Source organism: Rhinolophus sinicus, chromosome 14 (assembly GCF_057876585.1).
Source record: "Rhinolophus sinicus isolate RSI-liver-muscle chromosome 14, RSI-T2T, whole genome shotgun sequence".
Taxonomy (NCBI): Eukaryota; Metazoa; Chordata; class Mammalia; order Chiroptera; family Rhinolophidae; genus Rhinolophus; species Rhinolophus sinicus.
Window position 1 is genome coordinate 91,701,078 of NC_142514.1, and position 27,868 is coordinate 91,728,945.

At 49.0% G+C, this 27,868-nt stretch overlaps 1 protein-coding gene across 1 annotated transcript; it reads left to right on the forward strand.

Annotated features, from left to right (window-relative positions):
- Positions 1-27,868, forward strand: PXDC1 (PX domain containing 1). The gene is made up of 5 exons (XM_019752372.3): positions 1-691; positions 14,342-14,433; positions 15,202-15,319; positions 22,363-22,474; positions 26,687-27,868. The coding sequence occupies exons 1-5, from the start codon at positions 436-438 to the stop codon at positions 26,802-26,804; spliced, it is 696 nt and encodes a 231-aa protein (XP_019607931.1). The 5' UTR covers positions 1-435; the 3' UTR covers positions 26,805-27,868.

A 27,868-nucleotide genomic window follows, 5' to 3' on the forward strand; every position in this document is an offset into this window, starting at 1 on the left:
GGTCCCCGCGGCCCCAGCAGCGTGGTATCCGTGTAAGCGGCACCGGGCCGGGGCGGCGGGTCTGGCCACCCCCTCTGCGCGCTGGCCGTGGCTCGTCCTCTCACCCGTAGGCGGAGGAAGGCGGACCTGCAGCGGCCCCAACGTCGACTGCCGCGCCGCCCGCGGTGGGAAGTGCCTTATAAAGCCGCAGCTCGGCCGGCCCGACCGACTCTAGCAGCGCTGTCTCCGGAGTGCGCGCGGAGGCGGGGTGCGGGCCCACGACACATCTCCGACGGACCCCGATCCCGGGCAGCCCCCAGACTGACTCCGGCTCCGGACAGACCTCGGACGGACCCCGATCTCAGGCAGATCCCGGCCGGGCCCAGACGAGCCTCCTGCCCGCGGGCGGCGGTGGCCCAGGGCGGCCCGGCGGCGGGGGCATGAGTGGCCCGCGGCATGGCCTCGGCGGTGTTTGAGGGCACCTCGCTCGTGAACATGTTCGTGCGCGGCTGCTGGGTGAACGGTATCCGCAGGCTCATCGTAAGCCGGCGCGGCGACGAGGAGGAGTTTTTCGAGATCCGCACGGAGTGGTCGGACCGCAGCGTGCTGTACCTGCATCGCAGCTTCGCTGACCTGGGCCGCCTGTGGCAGCGCCTCCGCGACGCCTTCCCGGAGGACCGGCCCGAGCTGGCGCGCGCGCCGCTGCGCCAAGGTGCGGGGGCCGCGGGCACCCGGGTGGGATCTTACGGGGAGACGTGGTTGCGAGGTCTTTTTAAAGTGCAGTAAAAGGAAAGGGGAAGTTACTTAAAGCGAGATTGAGCCTTTTTCCCTCCGTCTCCGGGACGGACAGGGGACACTTCTACCCTCCGTCCCCAGATGAAAGGCGTCCAGGACGCCAATGGTAAGAAGACGGGGAGTCGGCCCTTGGAGACTTGAGGCCTTCCCGGCCGAGATCGGCAGGTCAAGTGCCCTGATCGTCAACGAGGACGAGTCACTGACCAGTACCAGTGTCAGTTGGGCCCCCAGGCCGTTCAGCCTCAGTCCCTGCTCTGGAGTGGCAGCAGTCTCCCTCCCACCCTCCGGAGGGCCGGTTGCGACCCCTGGCCCGCCCAGACAGCGGCGGTAGGGGCCGGGGGAAACGTTTGGGAAGAGTTAACAACAGTGTCCAGTTGGGGTCGCGTCATTTTTGGGAGCCGCCCTTCAGAGTCCTCCCCCGGGAGGGACCGCGCCTCTTGTTTTCTCCGGTGACAGAAGAGCCTGAGTGCGAAGTGCCACGCAGCTTTCTGTCACTCCTTGGGAGGGGCAGCCCCACGGGCAGCTGCAGGGGTAAGCTGGGGTCCCCACCCCCAGGGGTGGGTCCACATTCGGGTTTGATTAACTGCAGCAGCCTCCTCCCTGGCCTTGTGACTCGTCCTGGCTCACAGGGACTCGGGTTTTCAGAGAACTGCTATGGTTTCCCAGTTGCTATTGCCTGGCTGACGCACATCCCTCGGGCTGCCCTTTGGAGGCCAGGCTGAGAGGAGGTTGGAAGAGGGGAGCAAGTGCCAGAGAGGCTAAAGTTGAGATGAGAAGGATTCCGGAGTGGGGAGAAAGGGCCAGGGAAGACTGTAGAGCTTCTGAGCAGCTCCCCTTCCCTTACCCCCTCTGTGTGATCACTTGCAGCTTGGTGACACTTCACCCTGAAGTCTTCCTTTCTGCAGTCCTCTAAGCAGTGGCCTAGTGGCACCTTTGGGGCCATATACTGAAGATGAGGGTGTGGCCAGGACAAAGTCTCCTTAGCTGCTGGTTTGCCTGAGGTCTTAAGATAACCTCTACTTCCCCTTGCTGATAGCCCCCAGCCCAGAGTGTGAACTATATGGGTCATTAGGTCAGTTCCCAGGACACATCCTCTGGCAAACACCTCAGTTGGCTAGGCTCCCGAAGCCAGCAAGTTTGAAGGCCCTGAGTGAGATGGCCTGCCTTTCAGGCTTCTCTTTGCTCCTTAGATTCTCCCATTTATAGCCATTCTGGAGATAGTTTAGTATTATTTTAAGCATGGCAGCAGGTTTCCTTGGATTTGCTATTTGGGTGTGTATGTTATTATATTTTTTAAAATTTAACAAATGAATGCCCAAGTCAGGAAAGCTTAGATGAAGGAACAGCAGTTTATTCAATGGCTTACATCCTTTCTGGAACAAGGCGGGCCATAAACAAATTGGAGTCCCTGAGAGCTGCCGGAGTGTCTGCCTTCCACTCTGCCCTCCAGGTCTCACTGCTCAGTTGGCCCAGCACATCTGTCACCCCAAGCGCTCCATTTGGCTCCTGCCCTGTAACATGGTACCTATTGGCTACTTTTTTTGTGTGTGAGTATTAAAATGCAGAGTAGAGTGTCTAGTAAGCCCTCCATTGATGATAGTTGTTATTGTTCCCCTCAGTGTCAGCTGCTTCTGGGGACTTGTAGACAGTTGGTGGGGAGGAGGGTGTGGCTTTCGCCTCCCTGGGACATGGGAGTGAAAGTCTTACCTGGAGCAGAAGGGAGGTGGGTGTGAGGCCCTTGACCTGCCATGCACATGTCCCTGGCTCTGTTGCTTCTGTGCTCATTTGTGTTGGGTCAGTTCTGGGTTCCTGAGATGTAGACAGAGAGAGTGCCACTGAAGAGTGGACCACCTGCAAGTGAAGAAATGTTTAGGAACAAGGTGATTACTGGGGAGAAAAGAAGATTTGGAAGGGATATGATAGTTGCTTTTAATTATCTAAAGGAGGGGGGAAATTGGAACTAGGTGTTAGACGTGACAGTCGGTGGGGGCAGCGGCAGGGGTGGTGAGGATGGGTGAAGGACTTTATAAGCCTTGGCTGAACTCCTGCAAGAGCAGGCTCAGCACCCCCTGAGAGGAGGAGATAGATGGGACCTTACTTCTGGGACCTTACTTCTCCATCTAGTTCCTGATTCTCTGCGTGGAGGCAAGCTGGTCCCTTCCCCAGCACCACCTGAGTTTTGTTGTACAATGCCAGGAGAAGTCCTTTTCCTTTCTCAGATTCATTTAAGTCAAGGGAAATCATTTGCTAGGTAAAATACATCACAGTAATGTAAAAGAACAGTCTACCTTATTTTCTTGCAGATTTATTATTTGCATAAAACAATTGTCTGGATATACAAACTAAATACAAAAGGCAATAAGATATATGTGTGTTGTATTGGAAATGCCAGGTTTTCTCAGTATAATTCCCTATCAGATTTCCTTGGTTTAAATTTATTAAAATATTTCTGGGCTGGGTTAGATTGTGCTCTCTAGTTTCGTTAAAAAGCTTTGTGAGGAAATCTGGGTTTCAGAGCTGACGCTGGCAGTATACTGGTAGCTCTTGTAAATGTACCACTGAATATCCTCAGAGGATGTGAAACCTTGGCCACTACTAGCTTTGAATCTGCTCGCAATTGAAGGGAAGCAGAGCCCTTTCTCTTAGTCCCTGAAGTATTGCAGTGGGGGAGACGTTTATACTGCAATGGGGAGAGAATGCGATTTTTCTTCCTTCTGCACACACACTGTAATGTTGGGCCTTGTATGTTGCATGGTGACACCTGTCCAGAGGTACTTGAACCGCTGCATGGAGGCACTGTGCTCACTAGCTTTCCTTCCTGGCCTTCTGTTTGGGCGAGGCTGACTTCAGGACTTATTCTGATTCTGTCCTCCATCCTTTCGCCTTGGAATCTTGGCCTCTCACCTTACCCTTTTCTTCATCTGGGTCTGATGTACCCACCTCTTCCTTTCAAGGGGACAGAGATGGATGCTTCCTGCTGGATATTAGCTCCAGGTGACCAAAGTGCCGTTTTCACTTTTTTAATGCTCTGACACCAGTGATGCTGAGTCTGACTGAAATCCCCTCTGTGCAATACTTAACGTGGTTCAGGATTTCCTGACCAGACCATGGCCACGGGCTCCTGCCTATCACATCTCTCAGGTCTGGGAAGGTTTATACTTTAGAACTGCAACATGCAGAACTTCCTCATTGACTGTTTAGGGCTCTTGGACTATTTTGATTCTTTTCTAAAGCACCTATTTCAGACCTGGTCACCACTGTAGCAAGACTCCATTTCCAAGTAGTCAGTGATCTTTGATTCTTGACTACTGGAAAGTCACCGTTTCACTTGTGCATTCATTCAGCAACTTTCTGCTGAATGCTTACCACGTGCCAGGGTTCTTCCTAGGTGTTGAGGACACAGTAATGAACAAAATATACAAAAAAACCACCATATATATATAGTGCCTGGTTAGCTCAGTTGGTTAGAGTGCGGTGCTGATAACACTAAGGTAGCCAGTTCGATCCCCTCATGGGCCACTGTGAGCTGCACCCTCTTTAAAAATAAATAAATAAACAAATATCCCTGCCCTGATGAGCCCTCATAATTCTTATATTCTTGTCGGGAGAAACCCAGTAATAAACAAGATAAGTAAAACGTATATTAGATAGTGATAAATGTTCAGAAGGAACAAAAAGTAAGCAAGGAAAGGGGCTATGCCTTGTGGGCACAGGGAAGGGGTTAACTTTCAGGTAGGGTGGTCCAGAAGGTCTCAGAGGCAGTGACCTCTGAGTAGAGAGACCAAAAGGAGGGAAGGGAGAGAATCAAACTGCATGACACCTGGGAAAGAAAGAGCAAGTGCAAAGGCCCTGAGACCTGCATGAGCCTGGTGGCTTTGAATAGTAAGGCGGCCATGTGAGGCGAGTGGAGAGAAGGAGATGGAGTGTCGTAGGAGGAGAGCAGGAAGGCAGGCTGTGGGCAGGTCACTCTCAGATGTGGCCTCTTCTTCAGAGATGGAGAGCTTTGAGCAGTGAGGGGACTTGATCTGACACGCACTCAGCTCTATGTTGAGAAAGACTGGGGAAGGCGGGGGGACCGGGAGAGCTGCTGGGACGTTGTGCCAGGTGTCGCGGAGCAGGTGTGAGAAGTGGCCAAGCACTGATTTGTCTGGAAGGGAGAGGCACAGCATGTACTGAGACGAGATGTGGGGTGTAAAGGGGTGTCGGGGCCGCCAGCCTGAGAAGTGGAATTGCCATTCACTGAGATGTGAAGCCTGCAGGAGGAGCTGGTGAAGGGGTCCAGCTTTGAATGCAGTTATTTTAGCATTTTCTCCAAATAAGGCTCACTCTTGAGAGCCTATGTCGTGCTAGTGCACACGTGTGCTCACCTTTATCACCGAGGACATTAATCTATCTGCGCACTTGTAGACTGTCTATTTTTAGGTGTGAGATCCGAGGAGCTGGAGTTAAGGCCTCCAGGGTATTACCAGGAAGGCGTGGACACACATATGCCCACCAGACTTCCCACAGCCCTGACAGCTCAAGGAAGCCCTGTGCTCTGCTCCCAGGCTCTGAGCCTGGCCACTTATTCTCACATGGGCAGACGGGAGAAGCTCTGTGCCACCCCCAAACCAGCGGCGAGAACACCACCTGATGCAGGGGCACAGTGCAGTCACCAAGTTGACTTTTTTAGTAAAAGTTGCTGAAGAAAGAGCAGAGGCCATGTGGGTCCTGGGCAGCCGATCAGGGGCACATAGGCTATCTCTGCCAGCCTGGTGGGTGACCAGCTGGGCCTGCCCCTCAGCTCTCACACAGCCCCACCCCCATGCATAGTTCACCTTAGAGTACCTGCCTCTTCTAACGGGCAGTTTTCACTTCTCGGGGAGATTTGGGGTACCCTTTCTGGTTCACAGAACTAGTATGAATCTCTTCCACATATAGGGCTCCTGGGCTGGCTGCTTTTCCCAAGCCCCCGGGACAGCATGCACAGCATGCTCTGCTGCCCCAGTCTGGTTCCAGGACCATCATCTCCGTGTAGCCTGCTCTTTCTCTCTCCTCCTATTATATCTTTCCCAAATCCACACCCTGTTTCCGCCCAGACTTCATTGTGGTTTCCTCATCCCAGGGCTCCTGGTATCCTTTCCTTTCCCCGTGAGTGACCACTCGGCTGAGTTTGGTTTGTGGTCCTGTGATCTCATCCCATCAGATCTCAGACTGTGCCATGGGCCCTGGTGACCTGAACTAACCTCTCAGCTGGAGAAGGCGCTGGCCAGAACTATACATACACAGGTGGTTCAGTCGCTGGCGTCTAGGCCACGGTACTTTCCACAAGTTTCAAAGGAGAAACTTGGTTCTGCTCTGGATCAGTGCCACACACCCACTGCTAGCACCCTGGTCGCCCTCAGGTTGTCCCCAGGGACACAGCTTCCCATCCCTCTTTAAAACAAGTCTAGGCTTTATGTCACTCTGCGGTCTGTTTTTATAAGCACTTTTCCAAAAGCTGAAAGACGTTTCTGTGTTGTCACCATTCACGATAAGGGAAGATTCAGAACGCCAGGGCAAGGTGACCATACTATGCAGAGCTAATAAAAGGCATTTGGTCAGTTTGCCATTTCTGAGTGAAACTCAGCTTAGAGTTTCATAATGTTCGTGGGATTTGGGAGACCGAGGAGAGGCTGATAATGTCCTATGAACCCAACATGCATCTTACCCATGGGGCCCCAGTAACAGATGGCCCAGGCCACCGCGTCCTCTGGGTGAGGCATCCTGCGGGAGGACAGTACATAAATAGGACAGTACATCCTTTAGCAGCGTTTGGCATTTCTGTCCCACTGAAAGCCATATTTTATTGGTATATTTGTTTTGTTCACTTTTTCTTGGGTGATGGTAGATGTCCACTGGCTGCTTTCGGTCGTCAGCATTAAAAAGGTGGTCCCCTGGTCCCAGAACAAGCCTGAGAAGTCCCCCCAGAGCTCCTGATCTGAATCTTCTCTTTGATGGCAGGTGCAGGGAGGAAGCAGAGGCAAAGAGTCCGTTCTCTGTACTTTTCTGGTCCAGCTGTGGCGTCTGAAATGATGGCAGTGCACGGTATCATGTGACAGCACACATGCACGTGCTGGGACGTTACTCTCCGAACAGACACTTCCAACCCATCCTCCTTACCTCACCCCCTAAACTGAGTCACAGTGGTGGACACAACCATGCAGCTCATTTGCTAACTTACGCCAGCACGTTTTACTTCGTATTTATTTTAAGAACAAAACAATCATGCTTTGCTGGTATGTAACAGAATCAGCAGGAAGAACACACTGAGTTATCAGTTTGACAGGGAGGAGGGAAGGAATGAACATGTAATTAAATCTTTTACACACAGTATCTTTAATCCCACTAGAAACCTGCCCTGTTTCCCCAGTCAGAAAATCGAGGCCCTTGCGAGATTGGGTGACCTACCTGAGGACACAGGTCAGGTGGGAGGAGTTCAGGCGAAGTGGCCAAAAGCACTGGCTTTGGAACCAGGCAGGTGAGGATTCAGATTCTGACTCTGTCACCTGCTACTTGCCCAGTGACTTCAGGCAAGTTGCTTATTTCATCATCTCTGGGCACCTAACTGATAAACTGTCAATAATGATATCTGCATGGCTGGGTTGTGAGCACAGAAGCAGTGGTTTCCTCAGAGTACCCAGCCCCATGCTGGACACATGAGAACGGTTGGCTTTGGACTCAGCACGCTGTGACAGCATTCCCTCACTGAAAGCCATCTCTCCAGGTGTGCCCTCCATCCTCTCATCCTGTGGAGGCAGGGATGGCGATAGCCCCTGCCCGGGCCATCCCTGCCCGGGCTAAAGAGAGATCCCGTAAAAGGGTCCCCTGCGTCATCTCAGTGGGATCCGTGCGGACCAGGCCTGTGGCTTTGCTGTGCCAGAGACTAGACTTTGGTGCTTGACGGGGGTCAGGCTGGGGAATATGCTCCAGGGTGCAGTTTCACAAGGGGCGGGTCAATGTGGAATACCTGGGGCTGGTGTGTGTATTACCCTAAGAAACAGAATTGCCAGGTGGGCAGAGTTCTTGGGGCCAGAGCCTGCATGGGAGGTCTTGGCTGCCCTTTGCCTCCCTTGGGGAAACCCCTTCATGTGGTCTGTAAGGTTCTGCTTGTCTCAGCCCTCCCTACCCCACCTTCGCCATCTGGGCCTCCTGAGGGCCTCCGCTCTTCCGGATCCCATGCCCCCTTGTATCTGCTCACCTTTCGGGATTTCTACCCTGAGAGGATGGGTCCCTGCTGTGAATCATCCTGTCGTCCCAGGTGACACGCCACTCACTGTGGCCAGTGCTGACCCCACATCCATCCTCCTAGCTGGCATGAAAGCACTGGGAGACAGGGGTGCTGCCTGGTTTGTTGTCCGAGGTGCATCCTATGTCTGGTAGGGGGCCTAACATGGAGCAGGAGCATAGACCATACTTTGAAGTGAGTGCATAATAAGTGCTTCCTGTTTTGAGAGCTTAGAATGGGGTGGTAGTCCTTAAATACTTGGATGTTCTAACACAGACTGGCTAAGTGATTGGCTTCCTAAACATGTTAAGTGTGAAGCTTCGTGAGGGAATCCCACTTTTAGTGGGAGAATAATGAAGAGGCTTAGAGAAGGAGGGTTTAAGGGAAGGACACAGTAAAGATCAGTAGTTTTAAGTCAAACTTATTTTCTCAAGTGATGAAATAACGTTCTCTCAAGGGAGCATCTCACAGGTGTGGGAAGAGGCAGAGAAAGCAAGAACATGTCCTCTCAGCCCCTTTTTGGTCTTCAGAAAGTGTTATTTTGTCTACCTCTTCTGTCTCCTCCTGCTACTGTCTCTGCCGTGCTTTTCATTCTTGAAAAGATGCAAGGAGAACCAAACGTCGCTCAGCACTCCATACTCTTATAGTCGGTTGGGAGCACTACTGAGCCAGGGCAGCCAACCGGGCACCACCTTGTGTGTAGCAGGTGGGAGCAAGGGGCAGAAAGGTCTCTTGTCCTTTCATAAACGTTGTGCCACACCTGCAGATGGCAGCACAGGGGATCGAATAGAGGGGCCTTGGATTTCCAGGGAGTTGGGACTTCCACTGGGGTGCTGAGGTATGCAGGGAATAACCAACTCAGTCACGTTCTCAAGCTCATCACTGCTTACTCTCCATTTCCTGAATTTTGAGTACCTATTTAGAAAACAGGTACTTAGGAAGTAAGCCTAGAAGGTTTTCCTGGAAAATTTAAAATATTTTGTTTCTAAGATTTGCATTATGCTTGACCTTTAAAGAATATGTGTCTCTTACGCATGCAAGGTGACCCTGCATTCCTCACCTCATCCGCACGATTTTCTTCCCTGTACAGTGTTGATGGACATGTTTGTGAAATGGAAAAAAGGAACCCGGTAAATGCAATTTATTGTTTGACTTGATTTGAAAGTTCATTTACAGAAAATTTCCATAGGACTCTGTTGTGAAGTCTCCTCTTAAGAGACTTGTGTTCTTTGGGTAACGGACACTCCTTTGTGTGCTTTGGAAAGGACTGTTTTCCTTTCTGGTGGACCCAAGAAGCCTCATATTTTTATTTCCAGAATTATAGCAAGTGGCAGAAGGCACTCAGGTCAGGTTCAGATCTCCAGGGTCTGTCCTCAGAGGAAGTGTGGGACAGTTTCCAGAGGTAAGGTGCTCAGCTCAAAGTCTCCACTTCCTGGAAAAAAAAAGGGGACCTTGGACCCAGGTTTCTGAGATTGGGAAACAGGTTTGTTTATATTTGCTCTCATTGATGGATCTTTGTGTTGATACCAGCATGTTCAGTTTGGGTTCCAAGAATAAATCAGGTGTTTGTGTTTACGTAAAAGAAACTAATCCTGAAACTGACAGAAACACATCTGTGTTCTCAATTTTCAAGGCTAAACTAGTTTCGAAGGAAAGGGCACCCTGGCTGCTCTAGGCTGATTTTAGCCCTCAAATGTATATAAAATTGGCACACTGAGATTTATATATAATTGTGTTATCAAGCTTTTGGTTTCAAATTTTTAACTGTTTGGGGCTAAATCTGGATGAAATTTTCACATTACAAATTGTGTACAGTGAAATCTTAAAAATTGAGGTTATATTAGTGATTATGCTTTTATCAGAAATTAGAAAAATTTCCTGGGGCTGTGAAGTCTACTGAGTCAACTTCCCGATAGAAGAATCTAAATGTGGCTGTTAAAGGATTTCACTTCCTGTGTTGTCACTGTACTAAATCTCGGGGTTTCCACGGAATGCTATTACCCTCTGCTGGCCAGTCCTGGCATGACAGTCTCATAGCCAAGAGGTGTGTTTTTTTCCTCATCAACTGTGCAAATTCTCAACCATTTCCCTCCTACAGTATTTATTGTTACGGTCTCAGGTAGTAAAACTGAATCAAAAAAGATCCCCATAAAATTCTCCTCCCATCAATAATATTTGGAATATAAACCCAAAATTTTAGATAATTCCAAATTATTGTATTTACGTACATTTTAAAAAATAAAATTTAAAGTTACTTGCTGTAAACAATTGATATTTGCAAAAGCTGTACCAGCCATTAAAAGCCAAAGTTCTTGGGTCACGAAGGAAAAATACAATAGATAGGATAAAAAAATACAACAGACAGGCTAGGAAGCAACCCGAATGCCTATAATCAGTTTGGGGTGACAGTACTTCATGGACTTATAGTTGTCATCTGTCGCTGAGAAATAATACAATGTCCCAAATGTGTGTTCTGCTCGTGACGCCACCTTTCAGTCTTGTATCATTTTAGAATATATAATAATTTTGGGTGTCGCCAGCAGGCATTTGAGGTTTCCACCAGTTGTGAAATTGAGAAACCTGAAGGAAGGAACTCCAGTGAGCACAAAACAATTAGAAATTTAAAAACGAAAATTTATTTTATTTCCCAACTGTGACCGCAGAGAGCTGTTTTGGATTTCTTTGTCTTTTTAAAATGTTTTCCTAACACATTTAATGTACCTATTATTTGATGGGAAAAAACACTTCAAACAATGGAAGTAGGGTTATTTCCAGGGTCCAGGAGAGGAGGGAGATGTGAGCGTTGGAGTATTAAAAGGTCCAGGCTTTCGATAGCCCCTTGGACAGTTGTGACTCCTTCATGCCCTCATCTGGGGTGTTGGGGGGCTCTGCTGGACAAGGCAACTGACAGCCTGTGCCCCTCACCACTGTGCTCCTCGCTCTAGCAGGGGTGGTGCAGCGTCAGTCAGCCCCGGTCTGCTGCGATTAGGAGGGTTTCAGTAAATTTAACTGAATCCATCACTTCATGAATCTGCCTTTAATCAGCTGAGGCCCCTCCTGGGGGACAGGCCAGTGCTAGTTGTTATTCACGTGGATGAGTTTCCTCGGAGAAAGAAGGACAGAACCTTAAGAAAGCTGATCCAGATTGCCAGCTTGACTGTCACCCCAGGGAGCCATGATGGGGCAATACATGATACAAAATAAAAAATAAAATAGTGCTCCCAACTGAAAGCCCAGAGCTTAAAAACTTATCATCTGTCATCTCTGTTCTTACAGAGAGGGATTCCAGCACCTCCCTTTCCCCACTGAAGTTTCCTCAGCCTCCTTTTGTTTTGAAGCATGTTTCCATTCCCAAGTACCATTTAGCTTCCATTCAGAAGCAGAAAGACGGGAGAAAGGAAGCATTATGGTTCTGTATGCTTCCACAGATAACATCAAACCTGGGTGGCCCGTGACTCAGTACACTGAATGCCACTTTGCCGTCCTCCGGCAGCTCTCCTGACCTTGAGCTGCTGGCCTGTCGGTTCTGGCTGGGCTCTGGCTCAGTGTGATGCGAAGTGTGAACTAGGTTACTACCCATGAGCAAGATGGAGCATACACACAGGAAATAGCTAATACTTAACTTCTGTGCTCTCTTAGGCAACTTTATTCAGTCAACAAACAGCCAGCACATTAAATCCCCTGCATGTGTCAGGCCCTGTGCTGATGCTGATAAAAGCGAGATGAACCAAAGGCGCCTCCTCCTCTCAGGTTTAGACAGTGGACTTGGGGAGACCCATCGGTGTGGAGTGGTGAATGCTGCAGAGATCAGGAGAGATCTCTGGGAGCCCAGAAGCAGACCAAGTCCCATCCTCTGATGACTTCACAGAAGCAGAGGGCAGGTGCCTACCTCTCAAGGGGTGTGTGGGCTTTTCTCATTCATGAGCCCAGACGTGGGGGGAGGTCAGCAGGACGGGGTCTCCCAGCAGCAGTGCAGCATGAGAGTCGGGGGTTGTGTTTGGCAGCATGGACCTGCTCCTCAGGGGTTGGTGTGAGGGTGTGGGAGAGTCACAGGGCACAGGGCCAGTAAAGTAGGCAGGGGTCAGATCGGGGAGATTCTGTGCACTGACTTAAAACACTGATACTGTTTCCAGAGGCCTGACCGTACTTCTTGTCTTTCTCTAGTTCATTCTGGAAAATGGGTCACCAAGAAGATAGGGTTGTCAGATAAAATACAGGACACCAAGTTAAGGTTAAATTTCAGATAAACAACAAATAATTTTTTAGTAGAAGTCTATCTATATTATTGCATTATTCACTGTTTATCTGCAATTCAAACTTAACTAGGTGTCCTGTATTTTAGTTGACAAATCTGGCCACCTTAAAAGATCAGTATAAAGCAGAATGTGTTTATCTGACTAAATCTTACCCTTGGAGGTTATTAACCAAATCATGGGTTGAACATTAATTAAATCAAAGATGTGACCAAAAATATGTTGTTAAAGCAAAAATACAAGAACTATAAACGTCTATCCTAATTTAAGATTGTTAAATTATGCTTTATCACCTATAAAATGGGTGTAAATATGCTGTGTGCTCACTATATAAGAGGCTAATCTTCCTAAAAATGTACCAACAGAACATAAAATACTACTGTGTCATAACTTGATTGATTTAACACTTGTATTCTATCTGCAATAAAAGTTAAAATATAAGTACAGTTTTGCTCGTCTTAGAATAATGAAGCACTTTCTGGGGACAATTTACATAACTGTCCTTTGAAAACAACTCTTCAGAGGATTTTGCATTGGTCCTCTTTTCCTCTGTAGACTTCCCTGTAGCTAGCAGATCAAAGCATTTTTGTGGAAAGCGTGTGTGTGTGTGTGTGTGTGTGTGTGTGTGTGTGTGTGTGTGTGTCTGAAAGTCTATGCGAGGAATTCAGGGCCTGGAGAAGAGGCATCCTGAGAATCTGGCTCTCTGGTATTTTCTTCCTTCCCTTCCCTGCTTCCCCTAACATGCAGGGTGGTGTGGTGGGGCCAGGCAACATGGGGAAGAGAGGGAGAGGTGGCTCCCATCCATTTCCCTGATGACAGCTAGGGCCTTGTGCTGGGGGGTGTGCGGAAGCTGTGTGGACAGAGGCCCAGGGTTTCCCAGTGGGCAAGCCATGGCCCACCCGCCAGCCTCTGGGGCTCCTGCTCCCTGGACAGCTGCCAGCTGGCCTCCTGGGCCAGTGTGGTGAGGACGGTGGGCAGGGACAAGCAGGGATGCCCGCACCCATGGTAGCCTGTGCTATAGGAGGTTGAGAGAAGGATTCCTGGCCTTCACTCCAGCTGACATTGTGGAGGATTCCCCAGGCTTTCTGAGATGCCCTCACCCTATGTCTAGGGGTGCTCCTGGTTTCCAGGGACTATATGTTCTGGGCCTCTAATTTCAATCATGTAGTTTAGGAAGTTAATTTTACCACTTATGCAGACTCAGTCAATATGTTGCCTCAAAAACGAATAACGCTTTCTCCCATCCCTAAGAAGCCGATGTGTAGAAACTGTAATGGGAAGATTTGTGTCCTGCACTGCTCATGGGGAGGCAGAAATACACCCCAAATCTCCATGCTGCAAACTAGGGTGTTTTTTTTTTAAACAAAGTACTGTACTTTGTAGCGAGCAGCCAGTCAGGTCTTCCGGTAACTGTAACAAGGACAGACGCTGTGATTCCTGAAAAGAGCTGTGAGTCATGGCCACTGGGGTTTTCTCTGGGTAGAGATCTGATTATTTGACTTCCAAACCCAGCATTTAAATGACTTGTCTAAATATGGGCTCCGTGTACATGGGTCCTGTGGTCAGGTCTGCCGTGGCCAGCAATGTACGAATCCTTCCACTGTGTTCTTGGGAGTGGGTGGGGCCTGGGCCACTCAGCTGGCAGGGGCTGAATGGTCCCCCGCTGAGTTCTGCCTGAGTCCATGGTGTTTATGGAGCTGGCCCAGACTGTCGCTCTCAGATGGGTCTTGGATGGTCTATCTGTGGCTTACACCTGCCTGCCCCACTCATTCACTGTCCCCAGCCTGCCAGACTTCTCCTTGGAGGGCCAGTGTCCACTCCAGCACACAAGCAAATCATTCATTGGGTCTTTGAAACTTAGCATGAGGTTTAGAGCAGAGCCCTCGGGGTAGGGCTATGCATACCTGAATGTGGCTGAGTACATAGATCCCCAGACCCCTTTCATGCGTGATGACATGGGGATGGCATCCTCATCCTTCTTCATGGGATGCCTATGGCCTGTATTTAACATAGAAGCACATTTCCTGGTGTGTTTTTCTGACTTGAGGAATTACTGTTTCAATCCTAGGACTGATTGCCATAAAGGATGCCCACGATATAGAGACCAGGCTGAATGAGGTGGAGAAGCTGCTTAAGACCATCATCAGCATGCCGTGTAAAGTAAGTGCGTCAGGTCTGGGCTGGGCGGGACGTCGGTACACCCTGCCCGCTTCCAAATCACTGGCCTGCTTGCCCCCTTTGTCGTTGGCCTCTCCCTGGAGGTATCAGGCCGCAGGGAGGTGGGTGGATATAACCAGGGGAAGGGAAGACTCCTGTGGGCTCCAGGGACTCCGTTTTTTGGTGTGTGTTTTTCTCCCTAGGGAAGAAGTGAAAGTGAGGGGCCAAGGAGGTGTTGAGTAGGAAGAGACATGGTCCCTCCGCTGTGGTGGGCTTTGCTTTCTTGCCTCCGTGCAGAAACCCACTGGTATTGCTGAGGGTTTGGGAAGAGGGCGTGTGGGAGCCAAAGGGAGTGTTAGCATAAACATCTGTAGGTGGCCTTATAAATGAAGTTTGCAAGCTTTGTGTGCAGTAATGAGGAAGAATCTGCGCTTGAGTCAGGCAGACCTCCTGTAAGCTTCGTTTCCTCCTATGTGAATGGGAAGGGTCGACATGCTCACAGTTTATTGTAAAGTGAAGGGAGCAGTTTATGAGAGCTGGCACATACCAAGCACTCAGAAAAACTAGCCATTGTTTCCATTCGCCCCATCCTTCCTATCCTGGGGGCCTTGCATGTTAGCCAGGTGGGGCGACAAATGACGAACAGTTCTGTGATTGTAGCCTGCTCTTGTGCTTCGTCCCGCAGGCTATCTGGACAACTCAGGGGCGTTGGCTTCAATGGGCCCATCTTGCAGAGCATTAATTTTTAGTAATTAACGTATTTCTCCCCAGTATTCTAGGTCAGAAGTTGTGCTCACCTTCTTTGAAAGATCTCCTCTAGATCAGGTATTAAAAAATGACAATGTACACAAAATTCAACCCAGCTTTCAAAGTCCGGTGAAAATATCAGGTAAGAGCTCCAGGGAAGACTGGGACAAAGTGCTGCTGTGGAAGGCTGTGGTTTTCTAGAAACCTTTCCAGTATGTTGTCTGTGTGGTTAGACACAGCTTCCATCCTTGGGATCCAGAAAGACAATCCAACAGAATGCTGAGATAGTGGATTTACACTCTTCCTACTTCCACAGGGAGTTATTTGGCGTATAAATTGGAACTTACTTAAGAAACAGTACAATGATGAAAACATTAATGATGCATTTTGAAGCAAAATACTGGAATCAATAATCTAGCCTGCTAAAATAAGATAGTTCACATAACGTGGCATTGAATTAGATTCTTGGTTTTAGGGCAGCCAGGATGAAAAGGGAAATATACAATTTAGGAATTGTTAGCATTGATAAATTAAACTGAAAAATTACAGAGGCAAAGTCAGCAGCATTAAGAGCAAATCATCAACTGAGCAGAGTGTCTGGCCAGCTCATCCATGTGTCAGGTTGAAAGGAAGGGGAAGCCTGGACTTGACCCTTTCGGGTAGCTCTCTAAGATCTGGGCTGCACGTGTTGTTGGGACACTATTTTTTGCAGTACAGTTTTGGTGAGGTCTGCTGAAGAGCATTCTGTAGGGAAAGGAGCTCTGCCTGGCAGGGTGGGCAGTGGGGACTATCTCAGGCACTGGGCTTCCCCAGGCAGTGGGCAGTCAACTTGTTTTTCTAAGACATAGCATTGAGTGAGGTCTTGCAGGAGACTGCTGGGTGGAAGGGAGGGAAGGCAGTTGTAAGACGAGATGCAGCCCGGCTGCAGGTGAGACCCACAGAGCATCTTGATCTTAGGAAGGAGAGAAGGTGGGATTCTGTGTCCAGCACTCCATTTCTGAATGGAGGAGGAAGGAAAGAAGAGGAATGAAGGAGCAAGACTCAGAAGGAAGCTGACGGAGAGTCAGTAGATGAGAGGGGAGATGAGCCCAGAGGCAGCTCCTGAGGAGAAATTGGTGGTCATGGTGACGGAGACAGGAGGACAGGTTGGGATGATGTCATTGGTATAAAAGTGTCCTTATTGAGTTCTGTGCTGTAGCGGGGATGAGAGTCTTAATTTACGCTGGGTGAGGTGGATAGAGTGGCCAAGTTCTGGGAACCTAGAATGGAAAATGTGCTTCTATATATGACTATGTGTGAGCAGGATGGATGTTAAACCTGGGTTTGTCTGTCTGCTACTTTTCATACCTACTCACGGTAGCTTCCTGTGTATTCTTATAAGGAAGAGCAGGGGAGTTCAAGAGCCGTCCTTAGCTGGTACCTAATATCCGTAACCTTCTTTATAGGAAAGTAAAAATGGCAGTCATTTATCCTGGTGGATGTCTGTGGACCCTAGTCTTGGAGGCTCAGAGAGGGCTCCGGGGCCCTAATTGTCCATCGTGTTAGGTTTCACATGCTGTCACCTTCAGCGGGCGCAAGCTTCTGTCATTTAGTACACAGTGGAGGAATCCCAGCACTAGTGTCTGTGGTTTGCTTTGTTTCATTTTGTTTTGAGCAAATGGGAGAGCAAAGAGCAGCACAATCTTTTCCGGGCCTGTGCTGGTGTCAGGAGGGGCTGGACTGTTGGTTTCGGGTGGCCCCCAGAGTGTGAGAAGCACAGACTCCAGCTGCGAGGAGTTGCCTCTTTATGATTGAGTAACTCCTAGAGTGCCACGACCCAGAACATTTCCAGCCCTCTGTTTTAGTGTCCTGTTTTATCAGTGACTTGGATAAATGCATGACCATGTTTATCCTGAAGGGCTGAGGATACTGCGATGAAGTTTAACAGGGATAACCGGAGACTCCCATGCTGAGGTTTTAAATATGTTCTCAGTGTGTTTGCGAGGACTGAAGGCAGAGGTTTTAGCTTGCACTGCAGATGTGCCTCGGTGAGGCCTTGCTAGGGCCGCAGCATCCAGCTTTAGGAAGGCAGGGCTGCTGACCTCCCTGTGCCAGCCGGGTGCCCAGGTCATCTGGGCAGCGTGCTCTATCCCTGGGACATTGCTGTGGATGGAAGTAACTGCTGCCAATTTTGGCTCAACACAGAACACTTTGTAATAAATGGGGCTGCCTAACAATGGAGTTTGTAAACATCTATCTGGTGTAAGTATGTCTCCCGAAGCCTCAAGCCAGGGTCCTGTGTGAGGTGTCCCTGCCTGGTGGTAGGCTGGGGGAGTGCCTCTGGCACCCTTCCAGAGCTAAGATGCTCTGACTTTGGCAGGTTTCCTCCTCTTTCTCTGCCCTAAACGATTGGGCACCACGTCTGGGGATTCTCCCTTTGAAGCTTCCCAGCCGTCCCTTCTTTGTTCCCGGACTATCCAGTTCTCACTCTGTCTAAGCGAATGCTTCCCGACATAAATGAGTGTGTAAGTGTGCAAGCGTGAGGGGGGTTTCCCACGGGATATAAGATGCACCCTCATTATTCACTGAGTGAGGAAATAAATATCTGAAGACAACAAACTATGGAAAGTTCAAAAATACTTTTTAATGAAACTCTCATTTGCAGTACACCAACATCCCTCTGAAGAACTAGTTCACACATGGGCAAGCCGTGTCACTCAGTCTTGGGGTGTTGCTGGATTCCGGGATCCCCAGGCTCTGAGCCTCAGGACCTGGAGAGCACCCCTGAGAACATCCACATGTCAGCCTCACCCTTTCCCCAGGACATACCCTGTATACTGACGTCATCCAGAACTCTGACTTCCTGGGTTTGTTAATTTTCTCAAAGCCTTATGCTCACACTGAAGTCCAAGTCCCCTCATCATTCTAGGCATGTCAGAGTCTGCCTCACTCTAGCTTTTTGATTTTGTCACCATAGAACCCTCCACTGCAGACCCTCAGCCTCCTCCTGGCTGGGCTTTGCTTGTGCTGTGGCCGCTGCTCTTCTCTCTGTTCACAAAAAGCCTGCGAGTCCACTCCCATCCTGCTAAATTCCATTCATTGGTGAAAACGCCCTGGCCTGTTGCTACTCACCCCAACCCCCAGGCCCCCTCCTTCCTCACAGATTTCCTAACGCCTTCTCATGCTGCTGATGTAGCATTACAAGGGGCGGTGCCGTGGGGGACCGACACTGGCCTCCCTCGCCGTCAGAGACTTCTCTTTACACTCAGGATTTAGGCGCGTCCCGCCTCTGAATGCTCGCGTAGCCTCTTCTCTCAAGTGCTGAGACTGTGTCGTGGTCAGGGGCTCCACTAGGTGGCGCCAGGCGCTAGTGGTGTGAGAACCACGCCATGATTTGCGCCCACGGCAAGGACAGTCAGGAAATACTGTGGCCTCTCAGGTGATGCTTTGGGTCAATACAACCTTAAACATTCTTCAGCCTATGTTAATTTAGATGCTTATCAAATGTAAGAAAACTTAAATTTACTTTTTTACACTGTGGCTGTGTCTGTGCAGCCTTAAAGGAAGTGTAAACCTCATCCTTGATCTGGGGACTTGGACTAATCAAATATCAGCCACAGAAATCTGATTCTTCAGGTTTGGGGGTCTGGAAAGGAATTATAATTTCAATTTTCATTAACCAGCCATCTGTACAATCTCAATCTTAATTTTCACTGTAAGAGATAGTCCAATTAGCCAGTTAATAAAAAGGCACTGCCTTAGGTTTTGTTCCATTGCTGAAGTACATTGAAAATATAATGGCAGAGAATTCAAAAGGGAGGAAAGCTATGCTATGAATGCTTTCAGGGCTGAGACTAATGCTAAAAAAAAAAAAAAAAAAAAAAAGGAATATGTGCATTAATGAGCTGAAGGACTGATGACATATGAGGCATATGAAAACATGGCTGCAGTTAAAAAGAAAAGAAAAATCACCACTAGTCAAACACCACAGAAGTAATTGTTGTTGAAAAGGTCCATTGGTAAATGTTAAAATTAGTGGGTGAAAGTTTGAGGAGAAATATGATTTGCATAGTCTCAATGCATCTCCCCAAAAATATTTCTTAACTATCAAGAGAGTAACCTGACTTTGGAGAAACTGGCAGAAACCTCCTTACCCAGTGATCCAGACTGACATCCCAGGAGTATGACTGTTGACATCACACACCCCTGATACGATGCATCGAGGAGAATGTGGTGTCACTCTGCAGGATTCCTGTCCAGAATGCACCACCTTCGTCGAAGCTCATGAAAACATCAGACAAATTGAGGGATAGTTAGTAAAATAACTCACTGGTCCTCTTCAAGTCTCATGGTCATGAGAGGTGAGAATAGACTGAGGAACTGTCAGAAGTGGGAGACTAAGTCACACAACTTAATGGTACAAGGGATCTGGGACTGGGTCTGGACCAGAAAAAAAAGGACATTAGTGGCAAAGCTGGTGAAACTCAGGTGAGGGAGATGTTTAGTTAATTTCCTGGATTTTATCATTGTAGCATACAGTGTTTCCCTGAAAATAAGACCGGTCTTATATTAATTTTTGCTCCAAAAGACGCATTCGGGCTTACTTTCAGGGGGTGTCATCCTGAAAAATCATGCTAGGGCTTATTTTCCGGTTAGGTCTTATTTTCAGGGAAACATGGTAGTCACCTAAAATGTTAACATTGCAAGCTGACGAGTGATATGTGAGAACTCTACTGTTTATACAACTTTTCTGTAATTCTAAAGCTAGCTCAAAATAAAACGTTTAAAAAAAGAAGAAATGCCAAAGCTGGACACTACTTCATCTGAAAAAATTATGAATGTAAAAAAGTAGCTTGCAAATGAACTATTTCATGGAATCAATCATGTATGTGGTTAAAGTCATTAAACTGGCCAATGATTTTTGCTATAGGTAGTAAGCTGACTTCTAAGAAATTCACATTTTAAGTATGTTTAAAGATAGACTTCAGAAGTTACAATTCAGAAGTTACATTTCCTTTTTATTTGCATGATACAACAGATGTAAAGACATTAGCAACAATGATAGTAATAACTACCATTAATTGAGTTCCAGGCACTTGTTAGACTTTTTACAAATACCATCTATACCATCTCATTAATTTGCACCTGTGCCTGTTGGGATGGATACTGTCCCCATTCTACCCATGAAGAAATTGTGCAAGAAGTAACCTCCCCAGCCTTAAGTAGCAGAACTCAGGGTCCAGATGTCCTTGCAAACAATTAAAGCACGTTCCTGTGCACAAACGCTTACATAGGCACCTAAGGAATGATTTGTTACAGATCTGTTTTCCAGGGCTGGAAAGATTCCATTTTCTAGAGCTCCAAATTTCACACTTAAGCGAGTAGAAAGTTCCTGTACATGGTATCTCGCATAACCAGTTCAGAAATGTTTTGAGGCGCTGACATTTTTTTTTTTTCACGTATAGGATTTCCCTACAAAAATTCTCTTGGCAAAGGGGTGGGAGAAGGGGGCTGGGGCTGTGCGCTGCCTGTACTGAGGTCACTCCGAGGTTTTATGTGCTTGCCGAGACACACAGGTTTGAGTGAGAGTTAATGAAAGCAATAAAGAAAGTGGTTCTTTTTTATTTTTATTTGCTTTTATTAGTGCTGCCATACGTTTAAAATTGAAAGGTGAGGGAATCTTAATCTTTCTTGTTAAGATTTAGTCATCTTCAGAGTCACTCAGACTTTGGTAAACATCTCCTTTTTGCACCTAGAAATTAGCTGACCCTGGAGGTTCCAAGCAGAGGCTTTTTGTTGGTTTTCAGTGCTCCTTCTCATGACTTGAAGGCTGTCCCTGCTGGTTCTCAAGCAGGGAAGGCTGTGGGTTCTGGGTGGGCTCCGGTGGGGAGGGCAGGGCAGGGCAGGAAAGAGCGCCGTGCTGATGTCACTTGGAGTGTGACTAACTGAGCTGGTGTTGCAGAAAACCCATGAAACATGAGCTATCACTTCTCCAGAAAGTCAAGTGGAAATTTTAGCAGTTACTTGGCAAATCTAATTGATGAATAGTCATTTGAATCCTGTGGGGGTGAGGAGGAACTCTTCTGTTGTGCTTTCTTCATTTTTGTGTAGTTTCCCTAATTCTCTTCATATGAAATTCAAAGAACTGAGAACCTAATATCTAGAAAGATAAAAAATTTCACTCATAAAACAGCAAATCACACAAGGGACTAAAATAATCTAAATAATGGTCAGATATAAGAAAAAAAATAAAGCAATGTCCCAAACAACAGTAGCATGAGATGCCCGAAGAGACTGGGCAGTAACTGTGCTCTGGTTGCTCCTGCCATGCCAGAAAAGAGGAAGGGCTATTTTGAGCTGTGGATATCCATGTGTTAGGCCCTGAGTGGGAAGATGATAACCCTTTGGATTTGAGAATGCACCAGAAATGTTCCAGTTGAGGGTACTTAGTCCCAAGGTCATGGAGCTCATTGTTGGGCTGAGCTGCAGGGTCCAAGCTCCCAGCCGGCACTATTGTAGCTGCCATACCCTCAGGCACCCCCATCCCCACCTCTTCAAGCTCTGTTTGAGAATCAAACCTGCATCCTAGTAAAGCTAACACCATACAGCCAACATAGACATAGGTAGGCATTGTCTTTGTTGGCCTTTTTAAGTTAGCAAACTTTGTGCTTGTTGGTAAAAAACAATCAATTTATATACAGAATTATATAAAGTAAAACAGTGAAGTTGCCCATTTGGTTTAAAATGTACACTGATTTCATTTGATCCTCCCAGCAGCCCACCTCAGACAGGTGAGAGCTTAGAAAGATCGAGAGACCTGCACAAAGTCCCCAGCATTGTGTGATGGATGGGAGTAAGCCCAGACTGACAGATGCAAGCTCAGTGCCCTTTCTGCCCCAGCTTTACCCCAACAAGGCAGGGTGTAGAGGGAGGGCGCTCGAACAACCAGAGCCTCTTTCTGGGGGAGAGATGCCTCTCAGCTTGCACAGGGTCAGCAGGTGTTCCTGTGGAGGCTGGCATCAGCTCCTGAATCTGTGTGGCAGAGTTCCAGAATGGGCCTCTGGGGTGCAGAGTGTTCTCTTAAAATGTGGGGGAGACTGGGGGCAGTAGGTGGAGGGGGAAGTAGGAGATTGGTATAATCCCCAAACTTCAAAACTTCAAAACCTGACCCCTTCTGAATGTTCACTTTATTGCTTTCATTTTCAGAAATCATGAGGTCCAATGGATTTTGTTTAGCAAATACAGAAACTATCGTCATTGACCACAGTATACCAAACGGAAAAGAGCAACACCTGGGTGTGGATCCGACAGAGCATTTGTAAGTACACTGATTTGAATATAGGTTTATAGAAGGGGTCCCTGAGCTGTCAGCCAGTGCCAGGGGTTGGGGTGCACTGCTGTACGGACCTCTATAGGCAGGAAGTAGATGTGCCCGGAAACGCCAAATAAGTGTCCCAATACAGGCAGGATGTGGGGGAGACATCCTGCCTGTATTTGGACACTTATTTAAAGAATTTGCCTTTTCTAGAGGACAGTGAGACCTTGATTCACAAACCTTATGGGAACAGAGTTCCTTTGCCTGAGTAGCTGGCTGTGAGGGGCCATCGAGGAGAAGTTGCCAGGCTTCTGGGTCTGGTCCGTGCTGAGCCCTGAGGGGTACAGGGGCCACAAGCCTCCTCTTTCTTAGGGCCTAGTCTCCTGGGATGGGGAGAAGTGTCACCTGCATGTTGGTCTCACATCACAGAGCTGGAGGTTCCCCAGACTCCCAGGTGGCTGCAACCTGGCCCAGCGGGCCTGCTCTGAAGGAAGAGAGGATGTGTCTGATTTGTGAAGGGGGGATAGCCAAAGACAGAACTTCTCCCTTCTTCCTTCCTCTGATAACAGAACTTTGACCGTGATAAGTGATCTAGGAAAGCCCATCACCTGGAGGCCCCAGAGGCACAGCAGCCTTCATCCTTTGTGAGCTTCCAGCCATCTCCTTGGGAATTATGGGGCCACAGCTTGAAGTGGCTTCTCTTAACTGTCAAGGCCAAGCCCAGGGCTCTTCCTGATTGTGTGTCTGGGAGTTATTTAACCTCCCTTGGCTTCTCTTAATTGTCAAATTGGGACCCCTTTGCTCTCACAGGACCAGTGGTTGTGAAGACCTCAGGTAATGAGTGTGAAATGCTGGGCAAGAGCCGCCTGAGGTGGCTCTGAATGCTGAGTCCCTGTGGGCACATGAGAAGCACAGCCCACGGCGAGAGGGGCCTCTTGGCATCCCAGGTCTCGGTCCATCCACTCAGCCAAAACTGAAAATGGACCAGGACAGACTCACATGCCGAGACACACATCTGGGCTAGTTGACTACAGGACAAAGCATGACCCCAGGATCTGCCTGCGCTTTGGCAGGCAGCCCGAGCCACTTCTGCTGGCCTCTGCTCTGTGACAGAGCAAGTCAGTCCCATAGAACGGGCTCTGGCCAGCAGCTCCTACTTTTTTAGTACCTCAGATGTCTCTTGAGTGTCTAGCACAAAAATCACAGTGGAGATGTCATGAAATGTTGGTATAAAAGGATGTGCTGGCAAGGCCGAGGGGGTGGTCTTTCTCTGAAATGCCGTTGTCCCTTTGCATGCCTTGCCGTGACACAGCGCAGCATTGTACCCACTGTATGTGTATATAGATAGTGCATTAGTTCATGACCTCTGGGTTCTCCGTGTTAATGCAGGGCTGCTACCATGGCATACAAGGTTGATGTGTACAAAATGGGTGGTGGGAAGGAGAGGTCCTTCAGCTTCATGGGAGGAGTGTCTGGCTAGGGCTTGTCTTGGTGGACACCCTCCCTTATCATAGTTGCTGCAGGATCCTAATATTCCGGGGGAATCCTTTCCACCTCGACAGGCCTCAGGAGGTCTTCTGCACCCTGGCATAAAGCTAGATTTCAGAAGTAAGTTCAACTGTGAAGAGTTTTGCTGAGAAAGCAAGGGTGGTAACATGATTTTCCCAGCTAGCCTGGAGCTTCGCATGGATGGTGGTGACACAGCCTCAGTGTGCAGCTACCTGCTCCAGGACACCTGGCTGGCACAGAGAGAAAGAGCAAGGGAAAACCTCCTAGGAAAGCTTAACAAAGAAACGTCTGCCTCCAAGCAGCTCAGGGGAGCAGTTAGAGGGAATTCCTGCCTGGGACTTGCCAGGTACCAAATCTAAGGCAGTGTGGCTGCACTGATGGTCTGCTGCTGTCTGTCTCTTGGGAGCACTCCACAGGGCTGTCAGGCGGGTGCTGTGGGGTGACTCCGAGAATGGGAGGTCACAAAGAGATGGCATTTGAATAGGAGGAGGTTTTACCTCCTGGCCGCAGCTGTCTTAAGTGGTACTTGCCAGGGATCATTTGGCCCCGAGTCTGTGAATTCAACATCCTTGGGCCTGCTTATTAGGACTTGTGCCATGAAGCCAAGCAGGCAGCCCCCACTGTCCCCTGGGGGAGGGCAGGTACCAGTACCCAGGGCCACAGACCCCACTGCACTCAGGGAATGGATGTGTGTGCCTGATGGAGACATGAGTTTGTGGGACAGCTGGGCCTCTGCCTGGTTGGCTGGAGGGGTTGCCAGGCTCTTGGGAAACTCACTCCCAGACTGGAACCCTCATTCTGTCCTCATAGGTTAGGAGCAGAGGCGTTTGCCAGGCCTGCCGAGGGCCCAGGTGACTCATTTTCCTGAGCATGCCAGGGTCGGTCCCCTTCCCTCCTGAGTCCTTGGGGTCATCTGACCTGAGGGAAGGAGTTGTAACCAGGGGATAGGAAGCTGTCTGGGCAGGGCTGCATCGTGGCTGTCACTGTGGCCCTGTCCTTCACCTGTCCCGGTACCCAAGTCTCCTTTTGGTTTCATTCCAATGCTGGTTTGAGGGAAGAGATGCACCATCTTGTAACAAAGCTGGAGAGGTGGCCTTGTCTCCGTGAGACACACTGCCTCGCAGGCTGCAAACACTTCTATCTCAGCTCCATCTCTTTGTCTGCAGCCTGTGCTCCCAGGCCAGAGCACACGAGGAGGAAGAGCTGGGCTCTGAGTCCTTCCCCTGCATCTTCACACACCCTCACTGTGGAGTTAAAGGAAAACCCAGCTTTGCTGCCTCTTCTGTCTCATTTTGAAGCTATAATCACCTCCTCTACTCTTAGCTGTGAGCTTAGACCTGGAGGAAGCATGCCTCCCTCGGAGGCCCAGGTTTGAAGTTAGCAGGGTTCTGTACTGTGTGCTCTATTTTTTCCTGTGACAGCAGCAGTAGCTTGAATGCACCGTATGCTCTTGAGGCAAAGGTGGGGCCCACATCTCTGCAACCCCCATTCACCTCCTCAGCCAGTATAGCCAAGTCAGACGCTCATTACTGTGTAGTTTGGTCAGTTCGTGGCCTTCCCTGTCTCTCCTAAAGCTTTCCAGGTGTAGTGAGCTTCCACAAGTACGTAGTTAGTGATACCTCCAAGCGCTGGGAACCACTAGGAAGCAAGCAGGGACATGGTAAGCTGGCAAGCGCTATGGCCTGGAGGCTCCTTCCCACTTTCCTGTGACAGCCTTCTGGAAGGAGCTGCCCCGCCCACCTCTGCCAAGCCCTGCTGTGCCTGGGCTGATTCTTAGTTGAGGAAAACGGAAAAAGCACCGGCAGCGTCTCAGTCTCCCTTCCTAGCAAGCATGTGCTTCAGGCGCTTCTTCCTCTGTTACACATTCTTTAAAGTTTGGAGTCTTTTTGTTTTTCTCCCTACCTTAGGCCGCACCTGAGTTAGAAACGAGCTAAAATGGTTTCAGTTCATGGGGGAATCCGTATGAGGAAGGTATTTGTGTCACCTCACATTCGGGGCCCATGTTCTTCCGTGAGCTCTTCCTCTCTCCCTTCCCCCAGGTAAACTCTCACGTTGACTCAGCATCCAGTGAAGGCTTCTCGCTGGAGCGAGCCTTCCCTCTGCTGACCTCACTGCCCTCACCCAGCGCCTCTCTGGGCTCCTGCAGTGTCCTTCCTCACCTGTGCATGTGGCCTAAGGACACAGTGAGGATGTCAGCCTGTGACCACGGTGGCTTTTCTCACTCCTCTTTGCTTTAGTTTGTGTGGCCTGGCACACGGTGGGCTGCTGTTCCCACAGACAGGCCTTACCCGCCCTCTTCACTGTTGCATCCCCAGAGCTTGACAGAATAGTTCCTAGATACGGAAAAATCATCACTCTGTGAGTGAATGAATGGATGAATGCCTCGATAACTCCTAGTTAATGAATATAATAGATAGCAGTGTCGAAGGCAGTAAAAACCGAGCTGAAACAGTCTTTAGAGCAGGGTCCATTTCACCGAATTTGTAACCACGGTTCTTTCCACACTTCATCAGCGTGCATTGAAAAGGCCATGTCCACTGGTGCGACGGTCCACGCCCGGGAAGAGCATCATGGAAAGCACTCCATACTGTTTGATGTTGATCCCTAAGTGCCCTCCTACCAATGACCTTCTGCCCCTTCTCCATTTCATCAGTGGTGGGGGCAGTGAGCCAGCCTTAGCCCTCAGCTCTGTCCTTTTTCTTTCAGGTTTGAGAATGGCGGTGAGTTTACCTCAGAGCTGGAGGGTGGCGATGACCCAGAAGCTTATGTCACCAACCTGTCCTATTACCACCTGGTCCCCTTCGAGACAGACATTTTGGACTGAGTCTCCATTGGGCCCCATCCTCCCTCAGCCCTTGACTGCTGGATCTGCTGCTGTCCACTGCACGAGCTCCAGGCCCAGGTTAGACGGGGCCTGTGGGCACCAGGGATGGCGCTGCTGCCAGGCTCATGCAGCAGCACGAACCTGTGAGGCCTGCCAAGGTCTCCAACAAGCAGGAGTCAGGTTCCAGAGCCCAGTGCAGCCTGCTGCTGCTGCTGCTGAAGGATCTTCTCTCTCCGCTCCACACCGTCGGCCCGCTGCTGCATTCCTGGGACGCGCTCCATACCATGCCGGTGTGTGGAGAAGCCACAAGTGCCTGCAGGACTAGCAATGCAAGGGCAGGATGCCCAGGGCCTTACTGGTTCCTCCTCTCCTGTTACTGCTTTCTGGAGAGGAGACTTCCTCTTGGTCCAGTGGCCCAGGGCTGCCAGGCCCCTTCACTCCCCATCATCCCTCACATGACAAGCGCACAAAATAACCCTGTGACATTTTGTTGAGTTGCCAAGTTCTGGACGACAGAGGCAGGGTATGTTAAATAATCAGGATTTCCTTGGGAACCAGGATGTGTGGCTTTCATTTCTGTTTTTCGTCTTCTATCCGGAAACTGTGGGCTTTGTGTCAGCCAGAGGGGTATTTACAGAAGGCTAATTGTGAATAGGAACAGAGACAGGGGAAACCATTGAGGATCAGGTGCCTGTTGAGCTGGGACTGAGTTAATGATTCTCCCCAAGAGGAAAGGATTCCTGCCTGGCCTGCCAGCATCTCTTCAGGGTAATAGTGCTATAGCCACCCTGGGCGTGGAGGTTCACCTCTCCTGCTATTTACCCAGCGCTTAGTCTGTAATTGCCATTATTGACCTGAAAAGACAGGAATGAGAGGAAAGCACTGAGTCTCCCCATCTCCCCCTGCCCTTGGGGAGGGGCTGGGTTCTACGCGCTTATCTCCTCACAATGTCTACTAACGACCAACATTTGCTAATGTAAATAATAGTAAATTATTGAGAATCCTAATTCTTTTACACAGTCTGTTTTTTAATCTATTTTAATTAAATAAAATATATTACTCTA